This window comes from Saimiri boliviensis, chromosome 1 (genome assembly GCF_048565385.1).
Source record: "Saimiri boliviensis isolate mSaiBol1 chromosome 1, mSaiBol1.pri, whole genome shotgun sequence".
Lineage (NCBI taxonomy): Eukaryota > Metazoa > Chordata > Mammalia > Primates > Cebidae > Saimiri > Saimiri boliviensis.
Window position 1 is genome coordinate 47,864,559 of NC_133449.1, and position 15,503 is coordinate 47,880,061.

Consider the following 15,503-nt stretch of genomic DNA (forward strand, 5'->3'; position numbering starts at 1 on the left):
GATTTGTCAACAGATTAAATGAATTAACACATGAAATGAACTTAGGACATGGCCCGGTATATCCTACATGCTCTAGTGTGGCAGCAAAGAGCAGGCCCTCTGTGACCCTACTTTTGGGGACCTAATCCTGATCTTGCCATTCACTAAATGTATAATATGGAGAAAGAAAGCTGCTGACATCCTGTACCTCAGTTTCCCCATCTATAAAATAGGAATACTAATACCTGAGTTAGAGGTTTATTACAAGAATTGAATGAGTGAATATTTGAACATGCTTAGATTAGGGTCTGGAGGATAATAAATGCCCAATAAATGTTAGTTGCTATTGCCATCCCCCCAGAACTCAAACTTTCTATCCCCCTATCCTACCAGTGACCGCATTGTGATGATTTTTCCTCCTACACTGAAATTACTCAAAGCCTGCCTTCTTTGTCTTCTCTCTCAGACCATCCCTGGTTGCACACTCCCACCCCATTCAGCCTGACCCTTGTCAAATCTGTCCCCCAGGAATCACCAGCCCCTGGCTTGAAATGAAGTCTGAATTCCTACTTGCCAGCTGCCACCCTCCTGGGTCCCTCCAGCATCTTCTGTACTGGGTTATGTTAGTTTGTTCCTTCGCTGCCACAAAGAACTACCTGAGATTGGGTGATTTATGAGGAAAAGAGGTTTAATTGACTCACAGTTCTACAGGCTTAACGGGAAGCATGACCGAGAGTCTTCCGGGAACTTGCAGTCATGGTGGAAGGCAACGGGGAAGCAAGCAGCTTCTTCACATGGCAGCAAGAGAGAGGAAACAAAGGGGCAAGTGTCACACACTTTCAACCAACCAGATCTTGTGAGAACCCACTCACTAGCTTGAGACTAGCAAGGAGGAAGTCCGCCCCCATGATTCAGTCACCTCCCACCAGGCCCCTTACCTGACATGTGGGGATTACAATTTGAGATGAGATTTGGGTAGCGACACAGAACCAAATCAAATCATGAGTCAAACTCAAGCTCCCACATGTGGCCCTGGGGTGCCTTCCACCCACCTGGCCTTCCCGCCTCTACCCACTCCCACCTCTCTGCCCTCTACTGAGGCCTCCACACCCATCCTGTGCTCCTGCTATGGCCTTTCTTGAGGCCCCTCACACTCTTGCTTCCCCTCACACTCTTGCTTCCCTTATCTGATAAGTTATACTTATCTTTTGATACCCAGTTCGGGTTGCCAACTTGTCTAAGACACTCTCACAGAGCCCCTTGTGGAATAAGGAGCCCCTATATAAGTTTGCTAGAGCAGGAGCGTGGGTCCCTCTTGTCATTGCACTGTAACTTTTGGTTTGTGATTGTAAATTCTGTGAGTACAGAAGTTGTGGATCCATAATTTGGTATCATCACACCTAGTAGCATCTGGCTCTCTGCATAGGTTGCTTCACCTGATTAAATGAAATTGTAACTATATCACACTTAGCTGTGGGATTGGTTGAAATTTTGCTTTTAAATCATGTGATTGTCTTTGAAACATAGATTTCTGAAGGGTCCATCAGGTAACTGGCCAAGGAAGCTGGGAGCTAGTATCTCCCTTTGTAATAATCTAGTGGGATTTGCTGCAGGGATGAATTTCCTAGCTTACAAAATGACTAACAATTTTAAAAAATCAATATTTGCAGTGCTCCTGCCAAAGTGAGTATTTTAGGGTCTGCCTTTCCTCTTTATTCTGGGCCAAATGGGCAGCTCAAGTAGTCCAGGATGGATCCCAGGCAAGGAGGGGCCGCAGCACTGTCTGTGCTGCTGCCTTTCAACTGGATTCACTTTTTCTTTTGGGAAATCTCCATTTACCCAATACCTGTAAGGGTAAAATTAAGAAAACAGTTAACACATAGTAAAGTGCTCACCATTAACCAGCACTGTCCTAATATTTCATGTATAGTAACTCATTTAATGTCTCAAGACAAATCAGCAGGACAGATATTTTTTTCTCTTTGTTTTTTGATTGATGTTTAAATAGCACCTGTAATGGTGCCTTGCACAAAGTTAGACTTTATGAATATTTATTGAATAAATGAATGAGTGTAACAACCCTTGACAATTTGCAGAAACACACCAAGTCTTCTCTTTGTCAAAAAATGAAGTTCAGGATAGTTAAGCACCTGAGACATTACTCATCAAATGGATACTGCAATTTGTGCACTGGATTTTTTTTTTTTAAATATGATTCTAATAGCTTATTGACAAAAAGTCTTGTTTGGTCTTTTTATGCTAAATAAACTTTGATATATAGAATCCTGCCATCTCATTGACTTTATGGTTTTAGATATATTGTGGTATTTCTCATGAATCTTACCATGATGGTGGGTTCTTGATATTGTTTGGCTGTGTCCCCACCCAAATCTCATCTTGAACTGTAGCTCCCATAATTCCCATGTGTTGTGGGAGTGATCTAGTGGGATATAATTGAATCATGGGGGCAGTTTTCCCCATACTGTGATAGTGAATAAATCTCACAAGATCTGATGGTTTTATAAGGGGAAACCCCTTTCACTTGTCTTCCATTCTCTTGTTACCTGCCACCATGTAAGATATGCTTTTCACCTCCCACCATGATTGTGAGGCCTCCCCAGCCACATGGAACTGTGAGTCCATTAAACCTGTTTTTCTTTATAAATTACCTAGTCTTGGGCATGTCTTTATCAGTGGCATGAAAATTGACTAGTACAGTAAATTGGTACCAATAGAATGTTGTGCTGCTGTAAACACATCCAATGACTATGGAACTGGGTAACAGGCAGAGGGTGGAACAGTTTGGAAAGCTCAGAAGAAGAAAGGAAAATGGGGGAAAGTTTGGAACTTCCTGGCGACTTCTTAAAAAGCTTTGACAAAAATGCTAATAATGATAGAGACAATGAAATCCAGGCTGAGGTGGGCTCAGATGGAGATGAGGAACCTATTGGAAACTGAAATAAAAGTGACTCTTTCTATGTTTTAGCAAAGAGACTGGCGGCATTTTGCCCCTGCCCTAAAGATCTGTAGAACTTTGAACTTGAGGAAGATGATTTAGGGTATCTAGCAGAAGAAATTTCTAAGCAGCAAAGCATTCAAGATGTGATTTAGGTGCTGTTAAGAGCACTCTGTTTTAAAAGGTAAACAGTATACTTGTTCAGAAAATTTACAGCCTAAAGATGCAATAGAAAAGAAAAACTCATTTTCTGAGGAAAAATTCAAGCCTGCTGGAGAAATTTGCATAAGTAATGAGGAACCAAATGCTTATCCCCAAGACAATGAGGAAAATGTTTCCAGAGCATGTCAGAGACCTTTGCAGCAGCCCCTTCCGTCATGAGCTGGGAGGCCTAGGAGGAAAAAATGATTTCCTGGGCCAGGCTCAGGGCCCTCCTGCTGTGTGCAGCCTACAGATTTTGTGCCCTGCATCCCAGTTGCTCTAGCCATGGCTAAAAAGGGCCAAGGTACATCTGGAGGCATGGCTTCAAAGAGTGTAAGCCCTAAGCCTTGGCTGCTTCCATGTGGTGGTGAGCCTGCAGGTGCACAGAACTTAAGAATTGAGGTTTGGGAACCTCTGCCTAGATTTCAGAAGATGTATGGAAATGTCTGGATGTCCAGGCATAAGTTTGCTGCAGGGGCGGGGCCCTCATGGAGAACCTTTGCTAGGGTAGTGTGAAAGGGAAATGTGGGGTTGAAGCCCCTACACAGACTCCCCACTGGAATACTGCCTAGTGGAGCTTTGAGAAGATGGCCACCATCCTCCAGACCTAATAATGGTAGATCCACTGACAGCTTGCACCATGTACTGGGAAAAGCCATCCTCACTGCCAGCCTGTGAAAACAGCTGGGAGTGGGGGCTGTACCCTACAAAGCCAGAGGGGTGGAGCTACCAAAGACCATGGAAACCCACCTCTTGCATCAGTGTGACCTGGATGTGAGACACGGAGTCAAAGGAGACCATTTTGGAGCTTTAAGATTTGACTGCCCTACTGGATTTTGAACTTGCATTGGACCTGTAGCCTCTTTGTTTTAGCCAATTTCTCCCATTTGGAACAGCTATATTTACCCAATGCCTGTACCCCCACTGTATCTAGGAACTAACTAACTTGCTTTTGACTTTCTTTGACTTGCTTTGTCTGAGATGAGACTTTGGACTGTGAGCTTTTGAGTTAATGCTGAAATGACTTAAGACTTTGGGGGACTGTTGGGAAGGCGTGATTAGTTTTTAAATGTGAGGACATGAGACTCGGAAGGGGCCAAGAGTGGAATGATGCAGTTTGGCTGTGTACACACCCAAATCTCATCTTGAATTATAGCTCTCATAATTCCCACATGTTATGAGAGAGACTCAGTGGGGGCTAATTGAATCATGGGGTTGCTTTTCCCTGTACTACTCTTGTTGTAGTAAGACTTATTCACTACCACAAGAACAGTATAGAGAAAAAACCACCCCCATGAGATCTGATTGTTTTATAAGGGGTTTCCCCTTTCTCTTAGGTTTCATTCTCTCTTGCCTGCTACCATGTAAAATGTGCCTTTTGCATTCCACCATGATTTTGAGTCCATCCCAGCTATGTGAAACTGTGAGTCCATTAAACTTCTTTGCTTTATAAATTACCCAGTCTCAGGTATGTCTTTATCAGCATGTAAAAGCAGACTAATACAGTTCTAATACTTTGTTTAACCTCTTCTTTGAGTGGATGCAACCCATAAACAAATACCTTTCATTTCTTGAGACATTACCTATTAAGTAAACATGTTTAGAAATGAGAAATAATTTTGCCTCAAAAATTTCTATTTCCTAATTTGTCTTTTGGGCCACCAAGGGTTTCTTATATCAGAATTTCCTAAGACATGCTCCTTCTGTTCTCTAAAACACACTGAACATGGAAGACTTCACAGACTCCTTTGTTAAACAAATATAAGGGTACAACAAAGAGCAAGAGCCACTGGTACACCTGTCCACATGGCAGTTGGAAGCTTGTCTGAGGTTTCTCACAATCCTTTTCTCAAAGACTATTTATTTCTTATTTCCCACCTATTTCCATCCCTGGGGAATGGGGAGAAATGGATGTGTGTGAGACTGGAGAGATGAGTGGGGAATTATGTATACATTTTTAAAAATGCCCATTTCTGAGATTCTCTGAGAGTCATTGTATTATAGTCACAGCCCGGATCATGGGTGATGATACTATAGCATAGATAAAAATGCCACAAACTCAAGCCTGTAATCCCAGCACTTTGGGAGGGTGAGGCAGGTGGATCACAAAGTCAAGAGATAGAGACCATCTTGGCCAGCATGATGAAACCCTGTCTCTACTAAAAAATACAAAAAATTAGCTAGGTGTGGTGGTATGCACCTGTAGTCCCAGCTACTCAGGAGTCTGAGGCAGGAGAATTGCTTGATCCCGGGAGGCAAAGGTTGCAGTGAGCTGAGATCGCACCACTGCACTCCAGCCTGGTGCCTGGCGACACCGTGAGACTCTGTCTCAAAAAAAAAAAAAATGCTACAAACTTGCTTAGGGCACTGACAGGAACATTATTTATAATGAAAAGAGCAAGCTATGTAGGAATAGAGAGCCCTGGGTTTAAATTCTAGCTCTACCCTCATGCGTGTGGCACCTTGACCGAGGTATGTCTACCTCAGTTGAGCCTCAGTTTTCTCAGCAACCCTATGAAACAGGAAATTCTATTTCCATTTTTCCATAAGGAGATACCATTACATATACACTAGAATGACTAACATTTAAAACACTGTAAAGACCCATTTTTGGCAGGAATGTAGAACAACTAGAATGTTTGTACACCATTGGTAAGAATGTAAAATTGCATTACCACTTTGGAAAATTATTTGACAGTTTCTTACAAAGTTCACAATGCATCTACCGTATGATTGAGACATTTTACTTCAATATATTTATTCAAGAAAAATGAAGAAATGTATTTTCTCTGAGAATTGTACGTTAATTTTCCTAACAGTTTTATTTGCAATAGTCCCAAACTGGAAACAACCAAAATGTTCATCAACAAGTGAATGCATAAATGAATGTGATGAGTGCGTTCCGTAGACTAGATTCCTGCTAGCAACAAAAAGCAACAACTACAAATACATATTGTAATGTGGGTGAATATCAAAACAGCATGCTGATTGAAAGAAGCAAGACACAACACATAATCTGCAATTCCATTTACGTAAAATACATCTCATCTATAGTATCAGAGAACAGATCAGTAGTTTAGGGTGGGAGTAAAGAAAGAAATGGACTGCAAAAAGCATAAGGCATTTTGTTCTGTAGCTTGATTGCAATACTATTCTCCTGGGTATGTATCGTTGTCAAAACTCTTCAAGTGGTGCACTTTGAATGAATGTGTCATTGTTTTGTTATTCCTTAACAATGTTGATTAGGGAAAAGTGTAAGCTGTTTAAAGCAAAAGTAGCAATGAGGTTTATAACACATGTAGAAGATCTGTGTTGAGATATATATATATATATATATATATATATATATATATATATACACACACACACACACATACACACACACATATCTTTATATATAAAATCTCAACAGTACCAAAGTGGATGGGGTAGTGGAATTGAGGTATACTGTATCGTTGTAAGGTGCAGAATTTCCAATGGAAGTGGAATTAAAAAGTTACAAATACAAGAGGCATGTGAAACTTTTTTGTGTCTGGATGAAAGAAAATAATTTGGAACATGATCCTATGTGTGTAGACCAAAAGAAGAGGAGAGTTGAGCATAGGGCCCACTTTTTGCTGGGTCAAGGGATGCCTAGACAGATGTCAGTGTAAGTGGTGAGGCCTATAAATGAACTGGAAGAAAAGTAAACTTGGACAGAAAGTAGAGGAGAGAATGTTGTGGTGGAGACTCATGGTGGCTTTGTCCCGCAGGTATGCTGGGGCCCTCCTGGATGAGGATGTCTTCCAGGGAAAGGAGCTGGTCAGCCGTCGCTCGCTGCAGGCTCTGGTGGCGGGGCTGAAGGCCTACAGCACCTGGGAGCACATCCGCTGCCTGCAGGCCTGCCGCGAGTGCACCGGAGGAATGGTGAGCCCCAAGGCCTGCAGCCCTGCGGGTCTCTACCATACGGGACACCCTGGGGGAGCACTGTGGGGCGGGCAGAGAACATGCTTCAGAGTCAAATGGAAATCCCAACTAGCGGTGACTCCAGATTCCTTCCTTACCAGCCTTGCAGTCTTTCCTGTCTCCCTCATATGATGCTAGAGCTCGTGTTTGTAAAACGGCTGGCCTGTGGAGGCAGGAAATACGTGTGATGAAACTTGGTAGGGCAAAGGTAGTCCACCAAAACTTGATGGACAGAGTGGGAAAGGGCCACTGAAGGTTCAGACGCTCAAAGCTCCGCTCCAGTGTTTGAATCCCTTGGGGCGAACACAGGAAATGACCTCGAGGGTTTCCCACCCCAGGTGAGGACGCAGCAGGCGGAACATTCAGAGACTTCCTGGTGTGCCCCCAGCCCCAGTCTCAGAGTGGATTGTGCGATGAGAAGCACGAGGTGTGAGAAATTCCAATATGAACATTTGGGGGAGTTGAAGGGGTTTCTGAGAGCAGCTGGATTTGTGTGCAATCATGAGAGCAGAGGCCCTACAGGACTCTGCAGGTTTCCGCACCCATGCAGGGGTCTAGAGCCCATCACAAAGTGAACCCAAGTTGAGTGTCTGAGAACAGGGCAAGCAGCATGAGGCTGTGGGCCTGTGACGCAGTGGCACAGCGGGACTGCAGTCCCTGCTCTGCGCCTCATTCCAGTGCAGGCCAGAGGCAGCCCCTCCCGGAACTCCAGACCACGCCCCAGAAGAGGATGGGAGGAGGGAGCCCCTGTTGGCTTTTGGTCTGAATTTAATGCTGAACTTGGTCAACTATTTGCCTAAAAACAGCACCTCTGAACATGAAGTGGGAGATGAAGAGTTTTAGCCTCAGTAGAAAATGGGTCAAGGGCAGCTGTAGAAAATCAAAGGGGAAGGATAAATTTCAGAAAAGCCAATTCCCTTAGTGTGGAGCTAACAGATTGTACAGAGGGGCCGTGGTGAAGATGGGCTAAGCCTTCATAAGAGGCAGAGCTGAGGGCAGAGCCTAAGGGACTCTTCCATGTGATCCATGGTGTTTGTCCATCTGAAAGCCAGTGTGATCATTTCTTTTAGGTGGCTGAGTGAAGATGTGTCCCTGACGATGGTGGCAGGTGGGGCATGCCTGCTTCATTCCTATGGGGATGCTGCATGGGGTCCATGTGGAAAAGAAAGGGAAAGGAGAAGAAAATAATAGCTGGCGTAGGGTGCAGCTGGCCAGGAACTGAGGCTCTCCAAGGCAGTTGGGGCAGTGGTTCAATGTGACTCTCCTTAGCTGAGGAGTGCCCTGCCAGGGAGTTAGTTTCCGTCTGCATCTCCAGGAGGTGGCTGTCCCTTCAATCAGCAGGCTGGCAGTAGCTGGGAACACAGCCTAGGGATTCGGGGGTAGAGTAAGAAGGTTAGGTCAGCAGGTGGGGGGTTTGATCTGAAGTGGCCCTGCAGGCAGGGGCAGCCCACATAGTGGGGAGTTGGGGCATTGCTGTGGGCCCTGAGCTCAGAAACTGTAGTCTTGACAAGTGACTCAGCCTGAGGGCTCGCTCAGAACCCCCTGCAGGCTCCTGGTCCTCTGGGCTCCTCATAGCCCAATTACCTGGGGGTAATTCTCTTACCCCCAGGCCTTTATAGCCTCCCTGCACAGAGATCCTCCTGTGTGCCTCTTGTCATCCTAACCCTCGTCTCTCCGTCCTGGCTCCAGTGCTCATTATGGGAGGCCATATTTCCCCAGGGTCAATGCCGAGCCCTGGAAATACCACCCGGAACAATCACCCTTGCCTGCTCTCCAGTGGTCTGGCCTGTCATGCTTACCTGTGCTGCCCAGGACCACCCAGCAGTGCAGAAATGGCCCCACCTTGTTAGAGAAGACACATCTGCATGCTGGAATGCCAGGCCCCCGGGCATGCTGCCTCACAGAGCTCTGCACCCGGCAGCTTCTAAGCAACCTAGGGCAGAGGACCCTAAAAGGCAAATGCTGTGTCCTCTGCTCACAATACTTCCAACACCAGATGTGTGGCTTCTCCGTAACAAGCAGTTCTCTAATTCTCTGTGGACAATAATGGAGTGCTCTACAATAGTAGCCTTCAACCTTTTTGGCATCAGGGAATGGTTTTGTGGAAGACAGTTTTTCCATAGGTGGTGTTGGGGGTCTGGGGGGGGCAAGGTAGAGGGGATGGTTTCGGGATGAAACTGTTCCACCTCAGATCATCAGGCATTAGATTCTCATAAGGAGTGCACAACCTAGATCCCTCATGTGTGCGGTTCACAATAGGGTTCATGCTCCCATGAGAATCTAATGGTGCCACTGATCTGACAGGAGATGGAACTCAGGCAGTGATCCTTGCTCCCACCGCTCACCTCTTGCTGTGTGGCCTGGTTCCTGACAGGCCACGGTCTGGTACGATTTGTGGCCTGGGGACTGGGGACCCCTGCTCTACAATTTAATTCATTCTGACACTGGCTACCTGGAGTACATGCAGACTCCACAGATTAAGGCCTAAGTTCCATAAATCTTCCCCCAACTTTGGATGCTAGTCGCAAATAGTGTTTCTCTAGGTTACCCTCACTGGTTTTATTGTTATTGAGACAGGGTCTCACTGTCACCCAAGCTGGAGTACACTGGCACAATCACAGCTCACTGTAGCCTCAAACTCCTTGGCTCAAAGAGTCTTCCCTCAGCCTCCCAAGTAGCTGGGACTACAGGTGCACACTACTATATCTGGCTAATTTATTTTTGGTAGAGAGAGGGATCTTACTATGTTGCCCAGGCTGGTCTCAAACTCCTGGCCTCAAGTCATCCTCCCAACACACCCTCCCAAAATGCTGGAATTACAGGTGTGAGACATTGTTCCAGGTCTACCCACAGTTTTGCCTATTTGTCTATAATTTAGGAATTCCCATGACCCTCTCCTTAGGTTCAATAATTTGCTATAACAGCTCACAGTACTCAGGGACACACTTAAATGTTTACTGGAAATAATTAAGGATACAGATAAACAGCCAGATCGGCTGAGGTTCAGAAAGATTCTGAGCACGGGAGCTTCTGTGCATCTGGAGTTGGTGTGCACCACCCCACCCAGTACAAGAATGTGTTCACCAACCTGGAAGCTCTCTGAACCACATATTTTAGGGATTTTTATAGAGGCTTCTTCACATAGGCATGATCAATTAATAACTCAATCTCTAACTCCCCTCTCCTTCCTGGAGGATGGTGGGGGTTTCAGGGAGGGCATAAAAACTCTGAGCTTCTAACCATGGCTTGGCATTTCTGATGACCAGGCCCCATCCTGAAGCTGTCCACGTGCCCACTAGGAGTTGCCTCATTAGAACAAAAGATGCTCCAACACCCAGGAAATTCCAAGAGGTTTAAGAGCTCTGTGTCAGGAACCAGGATCAAAGAGCAAATTTAGAACAAAGAATGCTTCTAGCATCCCTCCAGAAATTACAAAAGTTTTAGGAGCTCTGTGCCAGGAACAAGGGATGAAACAAAATGTGCATTTCTTATTAGATCGCAGTATCACAGTATCATCACCCTGATTTCTTTGTTCCTTCCCTTCTCCTCCCCACCCCCAATCCACCTGGCACCTAGCAAGGGGATATTTGTAGAGACACAAATATTTGTTGAAAGAAAAGAATAAGCATCTTCTAGTTGTTTTAAGCTCATATGCACACACACTGCATATTTTTCAGGCTGGAACTCCCTGGGAGTGAAGTCTATGCTTGAATCTGGGGCTACTGAGAGGATACTGAAGACCATCTCTCCCTGGTTTTTTGTTTTGTTTTGTTTTGTTTTCGTTTGTTTTTTTTTTTGGCTTGTAGTACTAGGTAGATCTTGCTTCAAAAAAAAGTATTTCAACACATATTTACTGTCTTTGAAGCCAGTAATCCTGGGTGTGACTTTGGGCCAGTTATTCCCACCCTGTTCCTCAGTTTTTCCGTACGTAATATGGAGATAAGCCTTTCCTTGTAGAGGTTGTGGGAGTTAAATTCTATGAGACAAAGAGCATAAAATGCGTTCTCATTTTATGCTCTTTGTCTCATAGAATTTAACTCCCACAACCTCTACAAGGGAAGGCTTATACATGGACACAGGGAGGGGAGCACTACACACTGGGGTCCGTTGGGGGGAAATGGGGGAGGGACGGGGGGGTGGGGAGGTGGGAAGAGATAGCATGGGGAGAAATGACAGATACAGGTGAGGGGAAGGAAGGCAGCAAACCACACTGCCATGTGTGTACCTATGCAACAATCTTGCATGTTCTTCACATGTACCCCAAAACCTAAAATGCAATAAAAAAAAAAGAGCATAAAATGCGTAACACATGGACTCAGGAAGTAGGAGTTGATGTTTCCTTGATGTGCCCAGGCTGGGGATTTGGAGAAAAAAGATGCCACATGGTCTCTATTGCTTGCCATTGTACAAGGTAGACAGGTGGTGGCAGAGCCCAGCACAATGAGACAGGCCCTGTGCGGTAGCAGGGGCTCAGAGTACTCAGCGTGAAGTAGAGAGTCCCCAAGCAACGCCACTTAAGCAACTTAAAGAATGAGCAAGAGCCTTCCAGGTGGGGCTGGAGGACCTGCCAGGCAGGGGAACCTGAACACAGGATGAGGGTGTGGGAGTTTGTGGTACACTGAGGGACACATGATGGGCATGGCTGGGTCTCAGTGAGGATGCAGGGGAGGAAAGGAATAAAGGGAAAAAGCAGGAACCAGACCTAGAGAAGGGGCGAACCCTGTCTGCACAGCTGCCTGCAGCAGGTGCTCTGGGGTGCTGTCAGGCCCAGCACCATGTAGTGCAGCTGACTGGGTGCAGAGGCTCAGCCTGCAGCACTGCAGCACAATGCCTGGCACTTACGGACACTTCATGTCAGCTATTCTCACTTATTGCCATTTTACAAATGAGTAAACTGAGGCTAGACTATGAGGGCAGTTAGGGCAGGGACCAAGTCCTTGATCACTACAGCCTAAGTCTGACTGTTAGGTGGAATATTCAGAAGGTAGTTGTGGACTGAGTGGTGACCAGCTGACAGACAAATGGACAGATAGACTGATGGGCAGAGAGAAAGAAAGAATGAATGAATGAATGAATGCCCTGTGCATCTGTTTTCTTTCTTACCCTTAGAACTTGGAATTAATCCACAAAACTTGGCTCGCTGATCTTTTCTTGCTTTATTATTTTTTTTTACCCTGAATGCTTTTTTTAAAAACAAAAAACATAATTTTGTTACTTTTGGAGGGAAAAAGAACACTGATTTTGCCTACAGACTACTCAGAAACAGGGCAGTGATGATATTCATTAGCTCTAAAACCTGCATAACCCATCTTGACAGCTCATTTGTTGGGGACAAGTTTTTACGTCAGTGTGTCTAGTTTAGGAGACGGGGGACTTGAGAAGAGGGAGCATGAGAAATCACTGCACAGTTTGCCAATGTAGGGGCGCCTCTTGCACCTGATTTTTGCTGCTACTCTAACCGTAGGCTTCAGTGAAACCCTTTTCCTCTCAACTGTTAACTTCAGTGTTTGTTACCTTTGCCTGAAGTGATCTTCATCCGTGGAAGGCAGCTGCTTTGCTGCGCAAAGTCTGTTTGAAATCACATTTCTCGCAATATTTTTATCAATTACAAAAATAATGCATATCCACCGTAGAAATTTTTGAGAATAAAGAAAAGCACAAAAAAGTAAAGATATCCCAAAATTATGCTTCTCAGAGATGATTCTTATTGTCTGCAGTATATTCTTTCTGTGGTGTGTGTGTGTGTGTATTTGAAATGTTATAACCTCCCCTCTTCACCTAAGACTTGATATGGATATTGCTTCAGCTCTTTCCTACCACCTAACCTTGAAGTAAAACTTTCAAAGCTGGTACCATTTATCTTGAAGGTATACCATAATGCATTCAATCAGTCCCTCAGCTTATGTCAAATTGTTTCATTACTATAAACAACACAATAGAAAACATTCTAGTACCTTGGTACCTAACTTATTTGGCGGATACCTGGGATTGTGTTTTGGGAGTCAAGTATTTAAATCAAGCATGTCCATTCCACGGCCCTCAGGCCTCATGTAGCCCAGGATTGCTTTGAATGCAGCCCAATGCAAATTCATAAACTTTCTTAAAACATTTGAGATCTTTTTGAATTTTAAAAAAATCTCATCAGCTATCATTAGTATTTGTGTGTTTTATGTGTGGCCCAAGACAATTCTTCTTCCACTGTGGCCCAGGGAAGCCAAAAGATTGGACACCCCTGATTTAAATGATGAGTGGCATTGTCAATATAGGTTAAACCAGTGTCCACTCCCACCAGCAGCTGAACACAGAATGCTTAATTAGTTTCTAGACCAGTGGTTTTCAAATTCTTTTGACCTTAGCCCAAAGTAAAAGGTATGCTTTTCTTTACAAATCTTTACAACCTAGCATTTACAAGCACACATATATGAAATTGAAAAAAAAAATTTTATGAAACAGTACTACCTTACTATTGTGAGGCACTCTCATGTTTTCTTATTTTGTGTCATTCTTTAAAAAGCAAGTCATGATACAGTAAACTGATTTCATGACTTGCTCATGTGTTGTAGCCTACTGTTTGTAAAACACAGCCCAGACTCACTGATCAAACAGAAAGGGCCTTGCTATATATAGTTGAGAGCTGCAGGTCATCAGAGTGTGTCTGTGGTGATCAAAAGAAGCTGGAGTTTCCAGGACATACATTTTCTAGCCCTGCTAGAAACCAAAATCTGGCTTCTGTTGAGACCAAAATATGATAACTTAGTTTTCACTGGAATGTTATTAATTCGGCCCTTGAGACTTAAGATTTTATATTTGAAAGTGGGAAAGAGACAAAGGCCTGCAAATGTCTCTGAGCACTGACACAGAAAGTGATCAGTTCTTTCTAACTGCTTGGTTTATCTTGGATCTGGAAGGAATGAGTGCACACAGCAGCCCTGCAAGTTTGGCCTCACTGAGAACTCATGATCCCAGCACTGTTGCTCTTGAACTGCTCTGTGGTTTCAAACCTTTGCATTCTAGGATTCTTTCTCTTCACAAATTGATGTTTCCATAACACTTGGCGGTCAGTTTAATAACATTATCACTCTGTGTTAGGAAATCACAGGACCGTCTTAAACTGGCTATTTCTACAGGAATCTTGCAATTTGTGCTTTCTTTGGGCAGTGGGCTCAATGTTACAAGAGTAATATTCTGTTACTTAAAGAACATTCTTAGCAGCGAGGTAGACATATGCAGAGTACAAATAGAAGGGAAACTTTGGAATTAAATCATATTTTAGTCTTTTACTCCTTTGTTTCTGAGTTATAATTTTTCTATCTTTACCTTTGTGGTTATAATCTGTTTCTTTTTGTGCATAAAACCTGGGATAAATGAGATTTTACACAAAAAAGAAAACTTGTTCACAATATGATCATTAAATGGACGGTACTGGTTCAAATTTCCATAATTTTCATGCAAGCACTTCGAAGCCTCAATGATTGCTGATTAAGAATCATTGCTAAGTATCGCTAAGTTCTCTTTATGTACAGAACAGTGTGCTAGGTACATGTTCCTAGGAAGCCAGGTAATGTGAGGCGGCACTGTATGCTGTACGTGGGATTGAGAGGAGGCCCTGAGGTTTCAGCATTAGGAGACTTCTGATCAAGATGCAGTAACAGGCGGCAGATCTACCCTCTTGAAAGAAACAATAAAATAATGGACTGTATATTTAGGCTAAATAGTTTGCAAGACACTAGATATTAGGCATTGAAGGACACTGATCTTTGAGACAAAGGAAATAAGTCAGATGAGACTATGACTGCCTCAGTTTACTGCCTTAAGAGAGTTTATATTTTATATATGTGTATATAAATATATTACATATAATTTATAATTTTATTTTTTAACTTTTTAAAGTATTTTCTAGGTTCAGGGGTACATTTGCAGGTTTGTCATAGAGGTTAATTGTGTGTTATGGGGGTTTGGTGTACAGCTAATTTCATCACCCAGGTAATAAGCATAGTACTTGATACATAGTTTTTTTTTTTTGTTTTTTTTGTTTTTTTTGTTTTTTTTTTTTTTTTTTGAGACGGAGTTTTCGCACTTGTTACCCAGGCTGGAGTGCAATGGCACGATCTCGGCTCATGGCAACCTCCGCCTCCTGGGTTCAGGCAATTCTCCTGCCTCAGCCTCCTGAGTAGCTGGGATTACAGGCACGTGCCACCATGCCCAGCTAATGTTTTGTATTTTTAGTAGAGACGGGGTTTCACCATGTTGACCAGGATGGTCTCGATCTCTCGACCTCGTGATCCACCCGCCTCGGCCTCCCAAAGTGCTGGGATCACAGATACGTAGTTTTTTGATCCTCACCCTCCTCCTGCCCTCCATCCTCAAGTATGCCCCAGTGTCTGTTGTTCCCCTGTATGTGTCCATGTGTACTCAGTGTTTA

At 44.0% G+C, this 15,503-nt stretch overlaps 1 protein-coding gene across 3 annotated transcripts in view; it reads left to right on the plus strand.

The window, feature by feature from the left end:
- Positions 1-15,503, plus strand: part of ACOXL (acyl-CoA oxidase like) — a 384,752-nt gene that overhangs the window by 209,897 nt on the left and 159,352 nt on the right. For all 3 annotated transcript variants that reach the window (XM_003926733.4, XM_074396963.1, XM_074396961.1), the window contains one exon: positions 6,889-7,042. In XM_003926733.4, coding sequence (XP_003926782.1) covers positions 6,889-7,042 — 154 coding nt within the window. The remainder of the gene's footprint in view (positions 1-6,888; positions 7,043-15,503) is intronic.